The following is a 25,805-nucleotide window of genomic DNA, read 5'->3' on the forward strand; positions in this document are numbered from 1 at the left end:
AAGATGTACTGCAGCAACACGCCAAGGCTTCTTCAGCAGCACCTCCCGAACCCACGACCTCGACCACCTTGAAGGACAAGGGCAGCAGGCGCATGGCAACATCACCACCTCCATGTTCCCCTCCAAGTCACACACCATCCTGATTTGGAAGCATATCGCCATTCCATCATTGCCGCTGAGTCAAAATCCTGGAACTCCCTTCCTAACAGTACTGTGGGAGTACCATCACCACACGGACTGCAGCGGTTCAAGAAGGTAGCTCCCCACCATCTTCTCAAGGGCAATTATGGATGGGCAATAAATACATAGAAACATAGAAAAAAGGTGCAGTAGTCGTCTATTTCGCACTTCAAGCCTGCACCACCATTCAATATGATCATGGCTGATCATGCACCTTCAGTACCCCATTCCTGCTTTCTCTCCATACCCCTTGATCCCTTTAGCTGTAAGGGCCACATCTAACTCCCTTTTGAATATATCGAACGAATTGGCCTCAACAACTTTCTCTGGTAGAGAATTCCACAGGTTCACAATTCTCTGAGTGAAGAAGTTTCTTCTCATCTCAGTCCTAAATGGCTTACCCCTTATCCTTAGACTGTGACTCCTGGTTCTGGACTTCCCCAACATCGGGAACATTCTTCCTGCATCTAACCTGTCCAATCCTGTCAGAATTTTATATGTTTTGATCAGATCCCCTCTCATTCTTCTAAATTCCAGTGAATATAAGCCTAGTCGATCCAGTCTTTCTTCATATGTCAGTCCTGCCATCCCGGAATCAGTCTGGTGAACCTTCGCTGCACTCCCTCAATAGCAAGAATATCCTTCCTCAGATTAGGAAACCAAAACTGTACACAATATTCAAGGTGTGGCCTCACCAAGGCCCTGTACAACTGCAGTAAGCCCTCCCTGCTCCTGTGCTCAAATCCTCTCGCTATGAAGGCCAACATGCCATTTTCCGTTTTCACCGCCTGCTGTACCTGCAGACCAACTTTCAATGACTGATTAACCATGACACCCAGGTCTCGCTGCACCTCCCCTTTTCCTAATCTGTCACCATTCAGAAAATATTCTGCCTTCCTGTTTTTGCCACCAAAGTGGATAACCTCACATTTATCCACATTATACTGCATCTGCCATGCATTTGCCCACTCACCTAACCTGTCCAAGTCACCCTGCAGCCTCTTAGCATCCTCCTCACAGCTCACACTGCCACCCAGCTTGGTGTCGTCTGCAAACTTGGAGATATTACATTCAATTCCTTCGTCTAAATCATTAATGTATATTGTTAATAGCTGGGGTCCCAGCACTGAAACTTACGGTACCCCACTCGTCACTGCCTGCCATTCTGAAAAAAAACCCGTTTATTCCTAATCTTTGCCTCCAGTCTGCCAACCAGTTCTCTATCCACGTCAATACATTACCCCCAATAGAAGTGCTTTAATTTTGTACACTAATCTCGTGTGGGACCTTGTCAAAAGCCTTTTGAAAGTCCAAATACACCACATCCACTGGTTCTCCCTTGTCCACTCTGCTAGTTGCATCCTCAAAATTTTTTGGAAGATTTGTCAAGCATGATTTCCCTTTCATAAATCCATGCCGACTTGGACCGAGCCATTCACTGCTTTCCAAAGCCGCTGCTATTACATCTTTAATAATTGATTCCAACATTTTCCCCACTACCGATGTCAGGCTAACCGGTCTATCATTCCCTGTTTTCTCACTTCCTCATTTTTAAAAAAAGTGGTTTTACATTAACTACCCTCCAATCCACAGGAACTGATCCAGAGTCTATAGAATGTTGGAAAATGCCCACCAATGCATCCACTATTTCTAGGGCCACTTCCTTAAGTACTCTGTGATGCAGACTATCAGGCCCTGGGGATTTATCGTCCTTCAATCCCATCAATTTCCAGAACACAATTTCCTGACTAATAAGGATTTCCTTCAGTTCCCCCTTCTCGCTAGACCCTCGGTCCCCTGGTATTTCCGGAAGGTTATTTGTGTCTTCCTTAGTTTAGACAGAACCAAAGTATTTGTTCAATTGGTCTGCCATTTATTTGTTCTCCATTATAAATTCACCTGATTCTGACTGCAAGGGACTACATTTGTCTTCGCTAATCTTTTTCTCTTCACATATCTATGGAAGCTTTTGCAGTCAGTTTTTATGTTCCCGGCAAGCTTCCTCTCATACTCTATTTCCCCCCTCCTAATTAAACCCTTTGTCCTCTGCTGAATTCTAAATTTCTCCCAGTCCTCAGGTTTGCTGCTTTTTCTGGCCAATTTATATGCCTCTTGCTTGGATTTAACACTATCCCCTAATTTCCCTTGTTAGCCATGGTTGAGCCAACTTCCCCGTTTTATTTTTACGCCAGACAGGGATGTACAATTGTTGAAGTTCATCCATGTGATCTTTAAATGTCTGCCATTGCCTATCCACCGTCAACCCTTTAAGTATCATTCGCTAGTCTATCCTAGCCAATTCACATCTCATACCATCGAAGTTACCTTTCTTTAAGTTCAGGACCCTAGTCTCTGAATTAACTGTGTCACACTCCATCTTAATGAAGAATTCTGCCATATTATGGTCACTCTTCGCAAAGGGGCCTCGCACAACAAGATTGCTAATTAATCCTCTCTCATTACATAACACCCAGTCTAGGAAGGCCAGCTCTCTAGTTGGTTCCTCGACATATTGGTCTATAAAACCATCCCTTATACACTCCAGGAAATCGTCCTCCACTGTATTGGTTAACCCAATCTATATGTAGATTAAAGTCACCCATGATAACTGCTCTACCTTTATTGCACGCATCCCTTATTTCCTGTGTGATGCCAACCCCAACCTCACTACTACTGTTTGGTGGTCAGTGCACAACTCCCACTAGCGTTTTCTGCCCTTTGGTGTTCTGCAGCTCTACCTATACAGATTCCACATCATCCAAGCTAATGTCCTTCCTTACTATTGTGTTAATCTCCTCTTTAACCAGCAACGCTGACCTTACCAGTGATGCCTACATCAATTGAACGAATAAAAAAATGAATCAGACCCATCTGACCTCTCAAGTGGGTGTAAAAGATTCCATGACGTTATTTCGAAGAAAAAAATATCTCTCCGGTGTCCTGGTCAACATTTATCCCTCAACCAACATCACTAAAACAGAGGCTGTGAAAAGCATTTTATAAATACAAGTCTTCCTTTAACAAAGGAGAAACAGCTTTAAAATGGAACAGTCGATAACAGGACATCAATTAGCCTCCCCATGGAGAAATCAAGGAATCGATTCACTGTATGTAGGAAGCAAAGCTAATTTATTTGACAGTTGTTTGACAGAGGGAGCAGAAAAGATTTACAAGAATGATTAAGAAACATAGAAAATGAGTGTAGGAATAGGCCATTCCGCACTTCGAGCCTGCACCACCATCCAATAAGATCATGGCTGATCATTCCCTCAGTACCTCTTTCCTGCTCTCTCCATACCCCTTGATCCCTTTAGCCATAAGGACCATATCTAACTCACTCTTGAATATATCCAATGAACTGGCATCATCAACTCTCTGTGGTAGGGAATTCCACAGGTTAACAACTCTGAGTGAAGAAGTTTCTCCTCATCTCAGTACTAAAAGGCCCACCCCTTATTCTAAGACTGTGTCCCCTGGTTCTGGACTTTCCCATCATCGGGAACATTCTTCCCGCATCTAACCTGTCCAGTCCCGTCAGAATCTTGTAAGTTTCTATGAGATTCCCACTCATCCTTCTCAACTTCAGTGTATAAAGGCCCAGTTGATCCAGTCTACCCTCATATATCAGTCCCACCATCCCGGGAATCAGTCTGGTGAACCTTCGCTGCACTCCCTCAATAGCAAGAACGTCCTTCCTCAGATTAGGAGACCAAAATTGAACACAATATTCCAGATGAGGCCTCACCAAGGCCCTGCACAACTGCAGTAAGACCTTCCTGCTCCTATACTCAAATCCCCTAGCTATGAAGGCCAACATACCATTTGCCGCCTTCAGCGCCTGCTGTACTTGCATGCCAACTTTCAATGACTGATGAACCATGACACCCAGGTCTCGTTGCACCTCCCCCTTTCCTAATCTGCCGCCATTCAGATAACATTCTGCCTTTGTGTTTTTGCCCCCAAAGTGGATAACCTTACATTTATCCACATTATACTGCAACTGCCATGCATTTGCCCACTCACTTAACCTGTCTAAGTCACCCTGCAGCCTCTTAGCATCCTCCTCACAGGTCACACCGCCACCCAGTTTAGTGTCATCTGCAAACTTGGAGATATTACCCTCAATTCCTTCATCCAAATCATTAATCTATATTGTAAATAGCTGAGGTCCCAGCACTGAGCCCTGTGGCACCCCACTTGTCACTGCCTGCCATTCTGAAAAGGACCTGTTTATTTCCACTCTTTGCTTCCTGTCTGCCAACCAATTCTCTATCCACGTCAGTACATTACCCCCAATACCATGTGCCTTAATTTTTCACAGCAATCTCTTGGGTGGGACCTTGTCAAAAGCCTTTTGAGAGTCCAAATACACCACATCGACTGGTTCTCCCTTGTCCACTCCACTAGTTACATCCTCAAAAACTTCCAGAAGATTTGTCAAGCATGATTTCCATTTCATAAATCCATGCTGACTTGGAACAATCCTGTCACTGCTTTCCAAATGCACTGCTTTCATCTTTAATAATTGATTCCAACATTTTCCCCACAACTGATGTCAGGCTAACCGGTCTACAATTACCCGTTTTCTCTCTCCCTCCTTTTTTAAACAGTGCTGTTACATTAGCTACCCTCAAGTCCATAGGAACCGATCCAGAGTCGATAGACTGTTGGAAAACGACCACCAATGCATCCACTATTTCTATGGCCACTTCCTTAAGTACTCTGGGATACAGACTATCAGGCCCTGGGGATTTATCGGCCTTCATAGAAAAACATAGAAAATAGGTGCAGGAGCAGGCCATTCAGCCCTTCTAGCCTGCACCGCCATTCAATGAGTTCATGGCTGAACATGAAACTTCAGTACCCCCTTCCTGCTTTCTCGCCATAACCCCTGATCCCCCGAGTAGTAAGGACTTCATCTAACTCCCTTTTGAATATATTTAGTGAATTGGCCTCAACTACTTTCTGTGGTAGAGAATGCCACAGGTTCACCACTCTCTGGGTGAAGAAGTTTCTCCTCATCTCGGTCCTAAATGGCTTACCCCTTATCCTCAGACTGTGACCCCTGGTTCTGGACTTCCCCAACATTGGGAACATTCTTCCTGCATCTAACCTGTCTAAACCCGTCAGAATTTTAAACGTTTCTATGAGGTCCCCTCTCATTCTTCTGAACTCCAGTGAATACAAGCCCAGTTGATCCAGTCTTTCTTGATAGGTCAGTCCCGCCATCCCAGGAATCAGTCTGGTGAATCTTCGCTGCACTCCCTCAATAGCAAGAATGTCCTTCCTCAAGTTAGGAGACCAAAACTGTACACAATACTCCAGGTGTGGCCTCACCAAGGCCCTGTACAACTGTAGCAACACCTCCCTGCCCCTGTACTCAAATCCCCTCGCTATGAAGGCCAACATGCCATTTGCTTTCTTAACCGCCTGCTGTACCTGCATGCTAACCTTCAATGACTGATGTACCATGACACCCAGGTCTCGTTGCACCTTCCCTTTTCCTAATCTGTCACCATTCAGATAATAGTCTGTCTCTCTGTTTTTACCACCAAAGTGGATAACCTCACATTTATCCACATTATACTTCATCTGCCATGCATTTGCCCACTCACCTAACCTATCCAAGTCACTCTGCAGCCTAATAGCATCCTCCTCGCAGCTCACACTGCCACCCAACTTAATGTCATCCGCAAATTTGGAGATACTGCATTTAATCCCCTCATCTAAATCATTAATGTACAATGTAAACAGCTGGGGCCCCAGCACAGAACCTTGCGGCACCCCACTAGTCACTGCCTGCCATTCTGAAAAGTACCCGTTTACTCCTACTCTTTGCTTCCTGTCTGACAACCAGTTCTCAATCCACGTCAGCACACTACCCCCAATCCCATGTGCTTTAACTTTGCACATTAATCTCTTGTGTGGGACCTTGTCGAAAGCCTTCTGAAAGTCCAAATATACCACATCAACTGGTTCTCCTTTGTCCACTTTACTGGAAACATCCTCAAAAAATTCCAGAAGATTTGTCAAGCATGATTTCCCTTTCACAAATCCATGCTGACTTGGACCTATCATGTCACCATTTTCCAGATGCACTGCTATGACATCCTTAATAATTGATTCCATCATTTTACCCACTACTGAGGTCAGGCTGACCGGTCTATAATTCCCTGTTTTCTCTCTCCCTCCTTTTTTAAAAAGTGGGGTTACATTGGCTACCCTCCACACCATAGGAACTGATCCAGAGTCAATGGAATGTTGGAAAATGACTGTCAATGCATCCGCTATTTCCAAGGCCACCTCCTTAAGTACTCTGGGATGCAGTCCATCAGGCCCTGGGGATTTATCGGCCTTCAATCCCATCAATTTCCCCAACACAATTTCCCGACTAATAAAGATTTCCCTCAGTTCCCCCTCCTTACTAGACCCTCTGACCCCTTTTATATCCGGAAGGTTGTTTGTATCCTCCTTAGTGAATACCGAACCAAAGTACTTGTTCAATTGGTCTGCCATTTCTTTGTTCCCCGTTATGACTTCCCCTGATTCTGACTGCAGGGGACCTATGTTTGTCTTTACTAACCTTTTTCATTTTACATACCTATAGAAACTTTTGCAATCCGCCTTAATGTTCCCTGCAAGCTTCTTCTCGTACTCCATTTTCCCTGCCCTAATCAAACCCTTTGTCCTCCTCTGCTGAGTTCTAAATTTCTCCCAGTCCCCAGGTTCGCTGCTATTTCTGGCCAATTTGTATGCCACTTCCTTGGCTTTAATACTATCCCTGATTTCCCTAGATAGCCACGGTTGAGCCACCTTCCCTTTTTTATTTTTACGCCAGACAGGAATGTACAATTGTTGTAATTCATCCATCCCATCAATTTCCCTAACACAATTTCCCGCTTTATAAGGATATCCTTCAGTTTCTCCTTCTTATTAGATCCTCGGTCCCGTTGTATTTCCGGAAGGTTATTTGTGTCTTCCTTTGTGAAAACAGAACCAAAGTATTTGTTTAAATGGTCTGCCATTTCTTTGTTCCCCATTATAAATTCACCCGAATCTGACTGCAAGGGACTTACGTTTGTTTTCACTAATCTTTGTCTCTTCACATATCTATCGAAGCTTTTGCAGTCAGTTTTTATGTTCCGAGCAAGCTTCCTCTCATTCTCTATTTTCCCCCTCCTAACTAAACTCTTTGTCGTCCTCTGCTGAATTACAAAATTCTCCAAGTCCTCAGGTTTGCTGCTTTTTCTGGCCAATTTATATGCCTTTTACTTGGATTTAACACTATCCTTAATTTCCCTTGTTAGCCATGGTTGAGCCACCTTCCCAGTTTTATTTTTACTCCAGACAGGGATGTACAATTGTTGAAGTTCATCCATGTGATCTTTAAATGTTTACCATTGCCTATCCACCGTCAACCCTTTAAGTATCACTTACCAGTCTATTTTAGCCAATTCACGTCTCATACCATCGAAGTTACCTTTCCCCAAGTTCAGGACCCGAGTCTCTGAATTAACTGTGTCACTCTCCATCTTAATAAAGAATTCTACCATATTATGGTCACTCTTCCCCAAGAGGCCTCGCACAAGATTTGCGGGATGAGGGACTTCAGTTACATGGATAGACTGGAGAAGCTGGAGGTCTTCTTGGAACAGAGAGGTTGAGGGGAGATTTGATAAAATCATGAGGGGTCTGGACAGAGTAGAGAGAAAATATTCCCATTGGCAGAAGGGTCGAGAACCAGAGGACACAGATTAAAGGTGATTGCCAAAAGAACCAAAGGCGACATAAGAAAAAACTTTTTTTATGCAGCGAGTGGTTAGGATCTGGAATGCACAGCCTGAAAGGCTGGTGGAGACAGATTCAATCGTGGCTTTCAAAAAGTGAATTGGATAAGTACCGGAAATAAAGCATTTGCAGGGCTACGGGGAAAGGGCAGGGGAGTGGGACTAGCTGAAGTGCTCTTGCAGAGAGCCGGCACGGGCTCGACGGTCCAAAAGGCCTCCTTCTCTGCTGTAACCATTCTATGATATCCAAAAAATTAAACTCCAGCCCAGGTGTAGGGATTAATTACACCAGCGGCAACAAACCCCAACTGCACGAGTGAACATGGTTCAGTCTGGGATGTGATTAACGGCAACAATAACAGCAGAGTCCAACCCCTGCAGTCCCCTGTGAATTCGCTGGTGTGTCAGGAGGTCACATGATCGAGTGAATCCCTTCCCACATTCAGAGCAGATGAACGGTCTCTCCCCAGTGTGAATGCGTTGGTGTGTCAGCAGGGTGGATGAATCAGTGAATCCCTTCCCACACTCGGAGCAGGTGAACGGCCTCTCCCCAGTGTGAACTTGCTGGTGTGCCAGCAGCTGGGATGATCGAACGAAACCCTTTGCACATTCAGAGCAGATGAACGGTCTCTCCCCAGTGTGAATGCGTTGGTGCGTCAGCAGGTTGGATAAACAAGTAAAGCCCTTCCCACACTCGGAGCAGATGAATGGCCTCTCCCCAGTGTGAGTGCATAGGTGTGCCCGTAGGCTGGAAGACTGAGTGAAGCCCTTCCCACACACGGGACAGGTAAATGGCCTCTCCCCAGTGTGAATACGCTGGTGTGCTAGCAGGTGGGATGAACGAGTGAATCCCATCTCACACACTGAGCAGGTGAACGGCCTCTCCCCAGTGTGAATACGCTGGTGTGCTCGCAGGTGGGATGAACGAGTGAATCCCTTCCCACACACAGGACAGATGAATGGCCTCTCCCCAGTGTGAACTCGCTGGTGTACTCGCAGGTGGGATGACCGAGTGAATCCCTTCCCACACACGGGGCAGATGAACGGCCTCTCTCCGTTGTGACTGCGTCGATGAGTTTCCAGCTCAGATGGGTAATTGAATCCCTTCCCACAATCCCCACATTTCCACGGTTTCTCCATGGTGCAGGTGTCCTTGTGTCTCTCCAGGATGGACGATCAGTTGAAACCTCGTCCACACACACAATACATGAACGGTTTCTCCCCACTGTGAATAGTGCGATGTTTTTTCAGGCTGTGTAACTGGTTAAAGCTCTTTCCACAGTCAGTGCACTGGAACACACTCACTTGGGTGTATGTGTCTCGTGCTTTTCCAGTCACACTAACGTTGAAAATCTTTTCCCACATCCAGAACAGACAAACGTTTCTCCTTCCAAATTCAAAGGCCGATGATATACAGGTGAATCGAGTGACTATGTCAGATCTCGATATGATTGGCTTGAGTTTCCCGTCTGCAAATCCTCCTTTTCTAATATCCTGTAAAAGGAGTTTACAAAAGTCAGCACTGGAAGTGCAGGATAGAAATTGAGGACAGACAATCCTAGTTTCAATGGAACATTCTTTCCTCTCTTGTTCCCCCAAAGCTGTAAATTCCCATCCCACACACTCTCCCTCCTCCCGGTGCTGAAATCCAAACTCATCGCACCACCTCCATCATTTCTTTCTTCCTCTGCTGTTTTCTCACTCCCTCTTCTCTGGTTGAGTTCAGTTCTACATCCCTAGTGTGTCAAACATGGGACCTGTGGGCTCATATTCGGGGCCTGAGGCCTACACCAGGTGTTCATGAAGTTGCCCAGCCCACCCAGGGGTCCAATTCCTCCGCTGAGCCCACAAGCTCCTACCGACTCGCGGAACATCTCTTCCGCTTCAGACCACCTCCACCACTGGCACTGCGCCTGCTCAGAGCACAGCCCGGTCCCACGTCCGGGCTCCTGTTGTCATTGATAGAGCACTTTACCCCTGCGCGGGGGATTCTGGCTACAGAAGTAAACGTTGCAACATTTGGTAGTGAAATGGGTTGATTCAGGACAGACAGCAGGGATTATTGCAAGAAATAACACAGTGCAGTGAGAAAGGAAATGCAGTGGATGTTGTGTAGATGGATTGTCAAAAGGTGTTTGATAAGGTGCTGGACAGGAGGCTTGTTGATCAAATTAAGGCTCACGGTATTAAAGGGAGTGGGGCCGCGTGGAGAGGAAGTTGGGTAAAGGGCAGAAAACAGAGAGTAATGGTTAATGGATGTTCTTCAGACTGGAGGGATGTAAACAGTGGTGTTCCCCAGGGTCAGTGTTGGGACCATTGCTCTTAATATAGAGAAATGATCTGGACTAAAGTATAAACACATAAGAATTAGAATCAGGAGTAGGCCATTAGTCTCCTCGAACCTGCTCTGCCATCCAAGACCATACTGATTCATCAATTGATCCACCGCTACGAAAATCAATAATAAGAATAAAACCGGACAGACCACCCGGCATCGACCTCCGCCCCGGTTACGGACACGACAACGGCACACCCAGCCCAGTCTTTCCCACCAACATCTGGGAACTTGTGCCAAAATTGGGAGAGATGTCCCAGACTAGTCAAGCAACAGCTTGACATCGTCATACTCACAGAATCATACCTTTCAGCCAATGACCCAGACTCCTCCATCACCATCCCTGGGTATGTCCTGTCCCACTATCAGGACAGACCCACCAAGGGTGGCAGCACAGTAGCATGCAGTCGGGAGGGTGTGGCCCTGGGACTCCTCAACATTGACTCCAGACCCCATCAAGTCTCATGGCTCGAGGTCAAGCATGGGCAAGGAAACCTCCTGCTGATTACCACCCACCGCCCTCCCTCAGCTGATGAATCAGTGCTCCTCCATGTTGAACACCACTTGGAAGAAGCACTGAGAGTAGCAAGGTGCACAGAATGTACTCTGGGTGGGTGACTTCAATGTCCATCAAGACTGGCTCAGTAGCACCACTGCGGACCGAGCTGGCCGAGTCCTGAAGGATATAGCTGCCAGACTGGGCCTGCAGCAGGTGGTGAGAGAAACAACACGAGGGGAAAAACCTACTTGCGCCCATCCCTTCGGAAAGGGCACGAGAGCGGAAGCAGCAGTAAGCCTACAAAGGGCGTGAGTCAGCCGAGCAGACAGCCGAAACAGCACCAAGTGACCTGGGAGGGTAAGAAGTAAAAAGATTCAAAGTGAAGATGTCACAGGAAAGCAGGGAAGTGATTGGTTGGTCAGTTTTTCTCTCTTTTCTTGGGCATTGGTTTAAATTAAGAGCTGGGATTAAAAATCTAAACTTTATAACGTGAAAACTTAATTAAATCCATTCGAGATGGCAGGGCAGCGATGTGTTACTGCTGCTACATGTGGGAGCTGGTTGACCCCATTGAGGTCCACGGCGACCACATCTGCAGTAATTTTTGGCTGCTCGAGGAATTTCGGCTCCGCGTTGATGAGCTGGAGTCCGAGCTGCAGACACTGCGACACATCAGGGAGGGGGAGACTTACCTGGACCCTGTGTTCCAGGAGGCTGTCACACTCCTTAGATTAATTAATTCAAATTTGGTCCGTGGTCAGGGACAGGAGGGTGTGACTACGAGCGAGGCAGCTGTGGGGACCCAGGAGGTAGTGATGGAGGAGCCTCAGCCCTTGCAATTGTCCAACAGGTACGAGATTCTTGCTCCCTGTTTGGACGAGGGCAGGGACTGCAGGGAGGATGAGCAAACTGACCACAGCGCCGTGGTACAGGGGGCCATTCAATGGGGGGAGTAAAAATAAATGCTGTAGTGGTAGGAAAGAGTATATTTCGGGGGATAGATACTGTTCTCTGCAGCCGAGAGTGGGAGTCCCGAAGGTTGTGTTGCCTGCCTGGTGCCAAGGTTAAGGACATCTCCTCTGGGCTGGAGAGTGGGAGTGAGGGAAGATCCAGTTGTCGTGGCCCATGTAGGGACCAATGACATAGACAGAACAAAGAAAGAGGTTCTGCTGAGGGATTTTGAGCAGCTAGGGGCTAAATTAAAAAGCAGAACCACAAAGGCAATAACCTCTGGATTACTACCCGAGCCACGAGCAAATTTGCATTGGGTAAATAAGATCAGAGAGATGGACATGTGGTTCAAAGACCAGTGTGGGAGAAATGGGTTTCGGTTCATGGGGCACTGGCACCAGTACTGGGGGGGGGGGGGGGGGGGTGGGGGGAAGAGGGTTCAGGTGAGCAGAAATTTAAAAAGTCAAAGAGCAAGGAGAAGGCAATAGAGCAGGGTAGCGGTGGGGGAAATGATAACCAGACTGTGACAGGAAGGGACAGAATGTATAAAATAAGAGTGTAACAGAAAGTAGGGTCAAAGCAGGTAAAAGTGGTAAAAAGACAAAATTAAAAGCTCTTTATCTGAATGCTTTCACATTCGTAACAAGATAGATGAGTTGACAGCACAAATAGATACAAATGGGTATGATCTGATAGCCATTACAGAAACGTGGTTGCAAGGTGACCAAGGCTGGGAACTGAATATTCAGGGGTATTTAACAATTCAGAAGGATAGACAGAAAGGAAAAGGTGAGGTAGCTCTGTTAATAAAGGATGAGATCAGTGCAGTAGTGAGAAATGATATTGGCTCAGAAGATCAAGATGTAGAATCAGTTTCAGTGGAGATAAGAAATAATAAGGGGAAGAAGTAACTGGTGGGTGTAGTCCATAGGCCCCCTAACAGTTGGACGGTGTATAAATCAAGAAATAATGGAGACTTGTAAGAAAGGTACGGCAATAATCATGGGCGTCTTTAATCTTCATATTGATTAGACAAATCAAATTGGCCAAGGTAGACTTGAGGAAGAGTTTATAAGTGTGTATCCGGGATGGTTTCCTTGAACAGTAAGTTGAAGATCCAATCAGGGAGCAGGCTATCTTAGATCTGGTACTGTGTAATGAGACAAGATTAATAAATTATCTCATAGTAAAGGATCCTCTAGGAAAAAGTGATCATAACATGGTTGAATTTCAAATTCAGTTGGAGGGTGAGAAAGTCAGACCTCAAACCAGTGTCCTGATTCTAAATAAAGGCGACTACAAAAGGTATGAAAGCAGAACTGGGGATGTTCGCTGATGACTGCACAGTATTCAGTTCAATTCGAAACTCCTCAGATAATGGAGCAGTCCATGCCCGCTTGCAGCAAGACCTGGACAACATTCAGACTTGGTCTGATAAGTGGCAAGTAACATTTGTGCCACACGAGTGCCTGACAACGACTATATCCAACAAGTGAGAGTCTAACCACCGCCCCTTAACATTCAATGGCATTACCATCGCCGAATCCCCTACCATCAACATCCTGGGGGGTCACCATTGACCAGAAACTTAACTGGACCAGCCACATAAATACTGTGGCAACAAGAGCAGGTCAGAGGCTGGGTATTCTATGGCAAGTGTGTCATCTTCTGACTCCCCAAAGCCTTTCCATCGTTTATAAGGCACAAGCCAGGAGTGTGATGGAATACTCTCCACTTGCCTGGATGAGTGCAGCTCCAACAACACTCAAGAAGCTCGGCACCATCCAGGACAAAGCAGCCCGCTTGATTGGCACCTCATCTACCACCTTAAACATCCACTCCCTCCACCACTGGCATACCGTGGCTGCAGTGTGTACCATCTACAAGATGCACTGCAGCAACTCGCCAAGGCTTCTTCGGCAGCACCTCCCAAACCCGCGACCTCTAACATCGAGAAGGACAAGGGCAGCAAGCGCATGGGAACACCACCACCTCCACGTTCCCCTCCAAGTCATACACCAGCCTGAATTGAAAGCATATCGCCATTCCTTCATCGTCGCGAGGTCAAATTCCTGGAACTCCCTCCCTAACAGCACTGTGGCACTACCATCACCACATGGACTGCAGCAGTTCATGAAGGTGGCTTACCACCATCTTCTCAAGGGCAATGCTGGTCTTGTCAGCGACGCCTACATCCCAGGAACGTATAAAAAAAAAAGTTGGCTTAAGTCGACTGGGAAAATAGATTCAAGTGTAAGACGGTTGAGAAGTAGTGACAGACAATAAAGGAGATATTTCATAACTCAACAAAAATATATTTCAGTGAGATGGAAAAACTTGAAGCGAAGGGAGAACCATCCGTGGCTAACGAAGGAAGTAAAGGATGATATCAATTTGAAAACAATGTCATACAAAGTGGGCAAGATCAGTGGGAGGCCGGAGCATTGGCAAATTTTTTAAAGAACAGCAAATGATGACTAAAGAAATAATAGAGTGGGAAGATAGATTATGAGAGTAAACTAGCAAGCAATATAAAAAAGATAGTATGAGCTTCTACAGGTATGTAAAAAGGATAGGGTAGCTGAAGTAAACGTTGGTCCCTTAGAGGATGTGACTGGGGAATTAATAATGGGGAACGGAGAAATGGCAGACTTTGAACAAATAATTTGTATCAGTCTTCACGGTAGAAGACACTAAAAACATCCCAATAATAGATAATCAAGGGGTTATAGCGAGGGAGGAACTTAAAGCAATCACTATCACAAAAAAAGGGCTCAGTAAAACAATGGGACTAAAGATGGAAAAGTCCCCTGGACCTGATGGCTTGCAACCTTGGTTCTTAATACACAGCAACGGTCCCACTTCACTGTCCCATCAAATACTCCAAGGGCCCACACAGCACGGGTTAGATACAGAGTAAAGCTCCCCTTTCAAACAATGCCAGGGCAGGTACAGCACGGGTTAGATACAGAGTAAAGCTCCCTCGATACTGACCCATCAAATACTCCAAGGGCAGGTATAGCATGGGTTAGGCAGAGGGTAAAGCTCCCTCTATACTTCCCTATCAAACAATGCCAGGGCAGGTACAGCACAGGTCAGATACAGAGTAAAGCTCCCTCTACACAGTCCCATCAAACACTCCCAGGGCAGGTACAGCACCGGTTAGATACAGAGTAAATCTCCTCCGACACTGTTCAATCAAACACTCCCAGGGCAGGTACAGAACATAAGAAATAGGAGCAGGAGTTGGCCATTTGGCCCCTCGAGCCTGCTCCACTATTCAATAAGATCATGGCTGATCGGATACAGGCCTCAACTCCACTTCCCTGCCCGCTCCCCATAACCCTTGACTCCCTTATCATTCAAAAATCTGTCTATCCCCACATTAAATACATTCAATGACCCAGCCTCCACAGCTCTCTGAGGTAGAGATATCCCAAAGATTCACGTGAGCGACCCCTTATTCTGAAACTATGCCCCCTAGTTCTAGATTCCCCCACGAGGGGAAACATCCTCTCTGCATCTACCCTGTCATGCCCCCTCATAATCTTATACGTTTCAATAAGATCACCTCTAAATCTTCTAAACTCCAATGAGTATAGGACCAACCTGCTTTACCTTTCTCATTATGACAACTCCTTCGTCTCAGTAATCAACCTCGGGAACCTTCTCTGAACTGCTTCCAGTGCAAGTATACCCCTCCTTAAATAAGGAGACCAAACTGTACGCAGTACTCCAGGTGTAGTCTCACCAACGCCCTGTACAGTTGCAGAAGCACTTTCTTACTTTTATACTCCATCCCCCTTGCAATAAAGGACAACATTCCATTTGCTTTCCTAATTAATTGCTGTAACTGCATGCTAACTTTGTGTGTTTAATGTACAAGGACCCCCAGATCCCTCTTACTGTCGCATTTTGTAATCTCTCCCAATTTAAATAATAAGTTGCTGTTTTATTTTTCCTACTAAAGTGGATAACCTCACATTTTCCCACATTATACTCCATCTGCCAAAGTTTTGCCCACTCACTTAGCCTCTCTATATCCCTTTGTAGATTCTTTGTGTCCTCCTCACAACTTGCTAAGTTAGCACGGGTTAGATACAAAGTAAAGCTCCTTCTACATTATCCATCAAACACTCGCAGAGCAGGTACAACATGGGTTAGATACAGAGTATAGCTCCCTCTACATTGTCCCATCAAATACTCCCAGGGCAGGTATAGCACGGGCCAGTTACAGAGTAAAGCTCCCTCTACACAGCTGCATCAAACACTCTCAGGGCAGTTACAGCAAAATTAGATACAGAATAAATCTCCCTCTACACTGTCCCACCAAAAACTCCAAGGGCCGATGTAGCACGGGTCAGATGCAGAGTTTAGTTCCCTCCACACTGTCCCATCAAACACTCCCAGAGCAGGTACAGCACCGGTCAGAAACAGAGTAAAGCTCCGTCTACACTGTCCCATCAAACACTTGCAGGACAGGTACAGCATGGATTAGATATAGAGGAAAGTTCCCTCTACATTGTCCCATCAAATATTCCAAGAGCAAGTACAGCTTATGTTAGATACAGAGTAAACCTCCCTCTACACTGTCCCATCAAACACTCCCAGGACAGGTACAGCACGGATTAGATACAGAGTAAACCTCCCTCTACACTGTCCCATCAAACACTCCCAAGACAGATACAGCACGGATTAGATAAGAGTAAACCTCCCTCTACACCGTCCCATCAAACACTGCCAGGACAGGTACAGCATGGATTAAATACAGAGTAAACCTCCCTCTACACTGTCCCATCAGACACAACTAGGGCAGGTAGAGTATGGGTTAGATATAGAGGAAAGCTTCCCCTATACCAACCCATCAAAGCTCACAGGGCAGGTAGAGCATGGGTTAGATACAGAGCAAAGCTTCCTCTGAAGTGTCCCATCAATCACTCACAAGACAGGTACAGCACGGGTTATGTGGAGAGTAAAGCTCTCTCTACACTCTGGGGGGAGAGTTGAACAGCCAGAGGTTGTGGTCCACATCGGTACCAATGACATGGGTAGGAAAAGGGATGAGGTCCTGCAGGCAGTTTAGGGAGCTAGGAGAGAGATTACAAAAGGTAGTAATCTCTGGATTACTCCCGGTGCCACGAGCTAGTGAGTACAGAAATAGGAGGATCGAGCAGATGGCTGGAGAGATGGTGCAGGCGAGAGGGCTTTAGCTTCCTGAGGCATTGGGACTGCTTCTGGGGGAGGCGGGACCTGTACAAGCCGGACGGGTTGCACCTCAACATAGCAGGGACCAATATCCTTGCGGGTAGGTTTGCTAGTGCTGTTGGGGAGAGTTTAAACTAGCTTGGCAGGGGGATGGGAACCTGAAAATAAATTCAGTAGGGAGAGGAGTAAAGCTGGAATTAGAAAGCAAAAATAAAGAAAGTGAGTTTGAAGGAGAGAGGAAACAAGCAGGAAAAAAAAATAAACTTAAAGGCACTTTGTCTAAATGCACATAGCATTTGTAACAAAATAGGTAATTGAGACAAATGGGTATGATCTGATAGCCATAACACAAATGTGGTTGCAAGGTGACCAGGACTGGGAATTAAACATTGTTCGGTACTTGACAATTCGGAAGGACAGACAGAAAGGAAAAGGAGATGGGGTAGCTCTGTTGATAAAAGATGGAATCAATGCAATAGTGAGAAATGATATTGGCTCAAATGATCAGGATGTTGAAACAGTTTAGGTTGAGATGAGGCATAACCAGGGAAAAAGTCACTGGTGGGCATAGTCTATAGGCCCCCGAACAGTAGCAACTCTGTAAGTCGGAGTATAAACCAGGAAATAGTGGGGGCTTGTAAAAAGGGAACAGCAATAATCATAGGTGATATTAATCTCCATATTGATTGGACAAATCAAATTGGTCAGGGTAGCTTTGAGGAGTTCATAGAGTGCATCAGGGACGGGTTCCTTGAGCAGTATGTAACAGAACCAACCAGGAAGCAGGCTATCTTAGATCTGATCCTGTGTAATGAGACAGGATTAATAAACAATCTCCTCGTAAAGGATCCCTTCGGAATGAATGATCATAGCATGGTTGAATTTCAAATTCAGATGGAGTGTGAGAAAGTTGGATCTCTAACCAGCGTACTAAGCTTAAATAAAGGAGACTATGAAGGTATGAGAGCAGAGTTGGATAAAGTGGACTGAGAAAATAGATTGAAGTGTAGGACAGTTGATAAACAGTGGTGTACATTTAAGGAGATATTTCACAACTCTCAAGAAAAATATATTGCAGTGATGAGGAAAGGGTGTAAGAGAAAAGATAGCCATCTGTAGCTAACTAAAGAAATAAAGGATGGTATCCAACTAAAAACAAGGACATACAAAGTGACCAAAACTAATGGGAGGACAGAAGACTGGGAAGCTTTTAAAAGTCAGCAAAGAGCGACGAAAAAAATGATGAAGAAAGGGAAGATAGACTATAAAAGTAAACTCGCACAAAATATAAAAACAGATAGCAAGAGTTTTTCTAGGTATATAAAAAGGAAAATTGTGGCGAAAGTAAATGTTGGTCCCTTAGAGGACGAGACCGGGGAATTAGTAATGGGGAACATGGAGATGGCAGAAACTCTGGACAAATATTTTGTATCAGTCTTTACATTAGAGGACACTAACAATATTCCAACAGTTGGATAGTCAAGGGGCTTTTAGGGGGGAGGAACTTAACATAATCACAATCACTAAGGAGGTGGTACTCAGTAAGATAATGGGACTAAAGGCAGATATATCCCCTGGACCTGATGGCTTGCATCCTAGGGTCTTACGAGAAGTAGTGGCAGGGATAGTGGATGCATTGGTTGTAATTTACCAAAATTCCCTGGATTCTGGGGAGGTTCCAGCAGATTGGAAAACTGCAAATGTAACACCCCTATTTAAAAAAGGAGGCAGACAAAAAGCAGGAAACTATAGACCAGTTAGCCTAACATCTGTGATTGGGAAAATGTTGGAGTCCATTATTAAAGAAGCAATAGCAGGACATTTGGAAAAGCATAATTCGGTCAGGCAGAGTCAGCATGGATTTATGAAGGGGAAGTCATGTTTGACAAATTTGCTGGAGCTCTTTGAGGATGTAACGAACAGGGTGGATAAAGGGGAACCAGTGGATGTGGTGTATTTGGACTTCCAGAAGGCATTTGACAAGGCGCCACATAAAAGGTTACTGCACAAGATAAAAGTTCACGCCGTTGGGGGTAATATATTAGCATGGATAGAGGATTGGCTAACTAATAGAGAACAGAGAGTCGGGATAAATGGTTCATTCTCGGGTTTGCAATCAGTAACTAGTGGGGTGCCGCAGGGATCAGTGCTGGGACCCCAATTATTTACAATCTATATTAATGACTTGGAAGAAAGGACTGAGTGTAACGTAGCCAAGTTTGCTGACAATACAAAGATGGGAGGAAAAGCAATGTGTGAGGAGGATACAAAAAATCTGCAGAAGGACATAGACAGGCTAAGTAAGTGGGCAAAGATTTGGCAGATGGAGTATAATGTTGGAAAGTGTGAGGTCATGCACTTTGGCAAAATAAATCAAAGAGCAAGTTATTATTTAAGTGGAAAAAGATTGCAAAGTGCCACAGTACAGCAGGACCTGTGCATGAAACACAAAAGGATAGTATGCAGGTACAGCAAGTGATCAGGAAGGCCAATGGTATCTTGGCCTTTATTGCAAAGGGGATGGAGTATAAAAGCAGGGAAGTCTTGCTACAGCTAAAAAAGGTTTTGGTGAGGCCACACCTGTAATACTGTGTGCAGTTTTGGTTTCCATATTTACAAAAGGATATACTTGCTTTGGAGGCAGTTCAGAGAAGGTTCACTAGGTTGATTCCAGGGATGAGGGGGTTGACTTATGAGGAAAGGTTGAGTAGGTTGGGCCTCTACTCATTGGAGTTCAGAAGAATGAGAGTTGATCTTATCGAAACGCATAAGATTATGAGGGGGCTCGACAAGGTGGATGCAGAGAGGATGTTTCCACTGATGGGGGAAGACTAGAATTAGAGGGCATGATCTTAGAATAAGGGGCCGCCAATTTAAAATAGAGATGAGGAGAGATTTCTTCTCTCAGAGAACCTGTGGAATTCACTGCCTCAGAGAGCTGTAGAAGCTGGGACATTGAATAAATTTAAGACAGAAATAGATAGTTTCTTAAACGATAAGGGAATAAGGGGTTCTGGAGAGCGGGCGGGGAAGTGGAGCCGAGTCCATGATCTTATTGAATGGCGGAGCGGGCTCGAGGGGCCGTATGGCCTACTCCCGTTTCTTATGCTCTTATGTACACTGTCTAACGAAACGCTCCCAGGGCAGGTGCAGCACGGATTAGATAGAGTAAACCTCCGCCTACACTGTTCCATTAGAGACTCCTGGGGTAGGTACAGCACGGGTTAGATACAGAGCAAATCTCCCTCTACACTGTCCCATCAAACACTCCCAGGGCAGGTATGGAACATAAGAAATAGGAGCAGGAGTAGACTATTTGGCTCCTCAAGCCAGCTCCGCCATTCAATAAGATCACGACTGATCGGATCCAGGCCTCAACTCCACTTCCCCGCCCACTCCCCATAATCCTTGACTCCCTTATCGTTCAAAAATCTGTCTATCTCCACCTTAAAGACATTCAATGAACCAGCCCCCACAGCTCTCTGAGGGAGAGAATCCCAGAGATTCACAACCCTCAGAGAAGAAATTTCTCCTCATTCCCCTTTTAAATGAATGACCCCTTATCCTGAAACTATGCCCCTAGTTCTAGATTCCCCCACGAGGGGAAACATTCTCTCTGTATCTACCCTGTCAAGCCCCCTCAGAATCTTATACATTTCAATAAGATCACCTCTAAGTCTTCTAAACTCTAATGAGTACAGGCCCAATCTGCTCAACCTTTCTCATTATGAAAATCCCTTCATCTCAGTAATCAACCTCGGGAACCTTCTCTGAACTGCCTCCAGTGCAAGTACATCCTTCCTGTAATAAGGAGACCAAAACTGTACGCAGTACTCCAGGTGTGGTCTTACCAACGCCATGTACATTTGCAGCAGGACTTCTCTACTTTTATACTCCATCCCCCTTGCAATAAAGGCCAACATTCCATTTGCCTTCCAGATTAATTGCAGTAACTGCATGCTAAATTGTGTTTAATGTACTATGACCCTCAGATCCCGCTAATCCACCACATTTTGTAATCTCACAATTTAAAGAATTTGCTTTATTATTTCCCCGACCAAAGTGGATAACCTCACATTTTCCCACATTATACTCTATCTGCTAAAGTTTTTCCCACTCACTTAGCCTATCTATATCCCTTTGTAGATTTGTTGCATCCTCACAACTTGCTAGGTTAGCACAGGTTAGATACACAGTAAATCTCCGTCTACATTATCCGATCAAACACTCCCAGGGCAGGTACAGCCTGGATTAGATATAGAGTAAAGCTCCCTCTACACTGTCCCGTCAAACACTCAAAGGGCAGGTATAGACCATAAGAAATAGCAGGAGTACGTGATTTGGCCTCTCAAGGCTGCTCTGCCATTCAATAAGATCACGGCTCATCGGATCCAGGCCTCAACTCCACTTCCCCGCCCGCTCCCCATAATCCTTGACTCGCTTATCTTTCAAAAATCTGACTATCTCCACTTTAAATACATTCAATGACCCAGCCGCCACAGCTCTCTTAGGTAGAAAATTCCATACATTCACATCCCTCCTGGAGAAACTCATCATCACCTCCATTTTAAAATGAGCGACCCCCTATCCTGAAACTATTTCCCCTAGTTCTAGATACCCCCACGAGGGGAAACATCCTCTCTGTATCTACCCTGTCATGCCCCCTCAAAATCTTATACATTTCAATAAGATCACCTCTAAGTCTTCTAAACTCCAAGGAGTATAGGCCCAACCTGCTCAACCTTTCATCTCAGCAATCAACCTCGTGAACCTTCTCTGAACTGCCTCCAGTGCAAGTATATCCTTCCTTAAATAAGGAGACCAAAACTGTACGTAGTACTCCAGGTGTGGTCTTACCAATGCTATATACAGTTGCAGCAAGACTTCCCTACTTTTATATCCATCCCCCTTGCAATAAAGGCCAGCATTCCATTTGCCTTCCTAATTAATTGCAGTAACTGCATGCTAAATTTTTGTGTTCAATGTACAAGGACCCCCAGATCCCTCTGTACAAGACATATTGTAATCTCTCCCCATTTAAATAATAATTTGCTTTTTTATTTCTCCTAATAAGGGCAGGGACAGCACAAATTAGGTACATAGTAAATCTGTGTCAGAGGAACTGTACCCCAGTGAGAGTCAGTGCCAGAGGAAACTGTATCCCAATGAGTGTCAGTGCTACAGGAAACTGTACCCCAGTGAGAGTCAGTGCCAGAGGAAACTGTATCCCAGTGAGTGTCAGTGCTACAGGAAACTGTACCCCAGTGAGTGTCAGTGCCAGAGGAAACTGTATTCCAGTGAGTCAGTGCTACAGGAAACTGTACCCCAGTGAGAGTCAGTGCCAGAGGAAACTGTATTCCAGTGAGAATCAGTGCCAGAGGAAACTGTATTCCAGTGAGAATCAGTGCCAGAGGAAACATGCAGCAGAGCCTGGTCTCCAGTCATCTTGGATCCCCTTGCCATTGGACCAAGACCTTGCTCTGCCAAGCCCGTGGTAGCTAATGTGCAAGGGCCACCTCACGTTAAAAGAATTCACGCTATTGGCAATACATAACAATCCTTTTCCTCTGCAGTTATCAATCTATTGCAATTCCCCATGCCTGTAGTTTCGTATCATTACAATTCAAATTGCATTTATATCACGCCTCAAATGTAGTAAAATGTCCCAAGGCACTTCACAGGACTGTTAGCAAACAAAATTTTACGCCCAGTCACGTAAGGAAATATTAGCACATGTGACTGAAAGCTGGTCCAAAAGGGTAGGTATTTAGGAGCATTTTAAAGGTGGAGGTGTTTAGGGAGGGAATTCCAGAGCTTATGGACTTGGCAGCTGAAGGTACGGCCACCAATATTGGTGGGATGAAAATTGGGGCTGCTCAAGAGGCCAGAATTGGAGGAATGCAAAGATCTGAGGATTTTCACACTGGAGGAGGTTACAGCAATAGGGAGGGGCAAGGTCCTGGATGGATTTCAAAAGAAGGATGAGAATTTTGAAAGCGAGGCATTGATGGGCCAGGAGCCAATGTAGTTCAGCGAACTCAGGGGTGATGGGTGAATGGAAATTGGTACAAGTTGGGATGAGAGGGCTGAGGACAGATTGAGTAGAATAGGCCTATATTCTCGGGAGTTTAGAAGAACGGAAGGTGATATCATTGAAACATATAAAATTCTTAGAGGAACTGACAAGGGCTGGATAGTCGTGAGTTAGGGGTTCTAGCATTCGGATAAGAGATCGTTCATTTAAGACTATGAGGAGGAGCTATTTCTTCACTCAGAGAGTTATGAATCTTTAAAATTCTTTATCGAATAGAGATCTTACTGAATGGTGGAGCAGATGGGAGGGGCCGTATGGCCTACGCCTGCTACTTGTGTTCTTGAGTAAGAATACGGGCAGGAGTGTTTTAAAAACATAGAAAAAACATAGAAATTTACAGCACAGAAGGAGGCCATTTCGGACCATTGTGTCCGTGCCGGCTGACAAAGAGCCGCACGGCCCTCGGTCAGCAGCCCTGAAGGTTACATATAAATCTATGAACAATGGTGGAAAGGTAAATAGCACCCAGCCCAACCAGTCCGCCTCACACAACTACGACACCCCTTGCACGAAACATTCTACACTCCACCCCAACCAGAGCCATGTGATGGCCTGGGGGAGGCAAAACCCAGGTAAAAACCCTCGCCAATTTATGGAAAAAAAATCTGGGAACATTTCTCTCCTATCCATCCAGGCGATCGAAACTAGTCCAGATCACCCTGGCCGTATTCGATTCCCTGCAGCACTCACCATTATATCTGCGCCGGCCAACAAGAGGTGATCTAGTCTAATCCCAATTACCAGCTCTAGGTCCGTAACCCTGCAGGTTACGGCACTTTAAGTGCCCATCCAACCATCTCTTAAAAGTGGTGAGGGTTTCTGTATCCACCACAACCCTCTGCGTGAAGAAGCCCGCCCCTCAAATCCTTCCACCAACCACCTTAAAACTATGCCCCCTCAGTTTAAGCTTAAGTTTACGGAGAGTCCGAGGTGTGAGGCCGATCAGAGGCATGGATGAGGGTTTGAGCAGATGAGCTGAGGAAGGGGCAGAGACCAGCGATGTTATGGAGGTGGAAGTAAGCACACTTGGTGATTGAGGGAATATGGGTTCGGAAGCTCATCTCGGGGTCAAGTACGAGGCCAATCAATAAATTGCAACTCTCCATATCTGTGTTTCAGTATATTAGAATACTGCATATCTCTAGTGATCAATGCTTCAATATTAGTAGTTATCAATATATTTTCTTATAATTCTAAATGTTGATGAATGAATATTGATTCTGTGGGAGAGAGGCCGTGCTGGTCTTTCAGATGGGTCTGTGCACCGTGATCAGTGAATTGACGATGCGCTTCCGGTTCAATCTTTCCATTGGCTTTCTCACCAGATGGGAAATATTTGAACATTGAGATCTGATGGTGTCGGTGTGAGTTCAGCCGCACCTAATGTATAGAGACCGATCCATCTGCTGGGCTCTGCCTCAAACTGGAGTCACCTCTTAGATCAAAGCCCTTTACTCTAAAACACACACAAGATTCACTGTGACTGTGTTTAGAGACAGAAACTGATCTCACTTCACATCCCATTGCACGGCCTCATGCTGGATAATTGTACTCGGTGGTTAGTCTCTCCCGGTCTCATTTCCTGTCTTACCTTGTAACCTGTGTGTACTGTCTACAGGATCGGTGTGTATCTGAGTAAATGGCACTTTCTCTTACCTTTCTCCCCAGTCGATCTATTGAAGCGCTTTTAATCAGAAGGGGCTCACTGGTTGGTGCTCTCACAATCCTGTGCTGGTTCACCTGCTGTTGTTCCTCAGTCCACAATCCCTGTTTCCTTCCAGCTGTGGAACTTTCTCAATCACTCCGCCATTCAACGGGATCTAATTATCACAGGGCAGAAAATTAGAAGATTAATGTTGTGAAGTGGAATGTAGTGTAAAGTGTTTTTCCAACGTTTCAGAAAAGTATATGTCCAGTATTTCTGTTTGATTTTTCTTTTCCTCAGATCTCTCCCGCCCGTCTGGACTTACAGAAAATCACCAGAATTCTCCCCGGGTTACACACTGTCTGATCTCACTGGGCCCCCGGGTTACACACTGTCTGATCTCACTGGGCCCCCGGGTTACACACTGTCTGATATCACTGGGCCCCCGGGTTACACACTGTCTGATCTCACTGGGCCCCCGGGTTACACACTGTCTGATCTCACTGGGCCCCCGGGTTACACACTGTCTGATCTCACTGGGCCCCCGGGTTACACACTGTCTGATATCACTGGGCCCCCGGGTTACACACTGTCTGATCTCACTGGGCCCCCGGGTTACACACTGTCTGATCTCACTGGGCCCCCGGGTTACACACTGTCTGATCTCACTGGGCCCCCGGGTTACACACTGTCTGATCTCACTGGGCCCCCGGGTTACACACTGTCTGATCTCACTGGGCCCCCGGGTTACACACCGTCTGATCTCACTGGGCTCCCGGGTTACACACTGTCTGATCTCACTGGGCCCCGGGGATGGGGACGAGGAGCCGAGGTGAGGAGGAGGGGACGATTACGGGAGGAGGGGAGGGGGACGGTTTCCCAGCACCCCCCATTCTCTCCCCCTCGTCTGTCTCCTCCCTCCCCAGTCATTCTGGGGATGTGCCTGTGTCAGTCTGTGTGCGCGTGTCCGTGTCTCTCTCGCCCTCACCCCCATTCCATGTCTCACCTCCCCCCCGGGACACTTTCCCTCGACCCCCTCTCCCCCCTGTGCCGCTCAGCTCGCTCACTTTCCGCCATCTTGTTTACCTTCACCAACGGCCGACCTCCGG

General features: G+C 45.9%; 1 protein-coding gene across 8 annotated transcripts in view; it reads right to left on the reverse strand.

Moving 5' to 3' along the window:
• The window catches only part of LOC139252674 (zinc finger protein 239-like), a 173,599-nt gene extending 147,794 nt beyond the window's left edge, over positions 1–25,805 (reverse strand). For 6 of the 8 annotated variants that reach the window (XR_011591501.1, XR_011591500.1, XR_011591498.1 and 3 more), the window contains exons 1-2: positions 25,764–25,790; positions 24,708–24,871 (exon numbers count right to left, since the gene is read on the reverse strand). Coding sequence is in view for 2 of the 8 variants with exons in the window: in XM_070873448.1 (XP_070729549.1) it covers positions 8,295–9,107 (813 nt within the window). In the remaining 6 variants the exon portion in view is untranslated. Of the gene's footprint in view, positions 1–7,205; positions 9,462–24,707; positions 24,872–25,763 lie in introns of those variants that run through there. The other 2 variants (XM_070873448.1, XM_070873447.1) reach the window with 2 other exon arrangements.

Source organism: Pristiophorus japonicus, unplaced genomic scaffold (assembly GCF_044704955.1).
Source record: "Pristiophorus japonicus isolate sPriJap1 unplaced genomic scaffold, sPriJap1.hap1 HAP1_SCAFFOLD_476, whole genome shotgun sequence".
Taxonomy (NCBI): Eukaryota; Metazoa; Chordata; class Chondrichthyes; family Pristiophoridae; genus Pristiophorus; species Pristiophorus japonicus.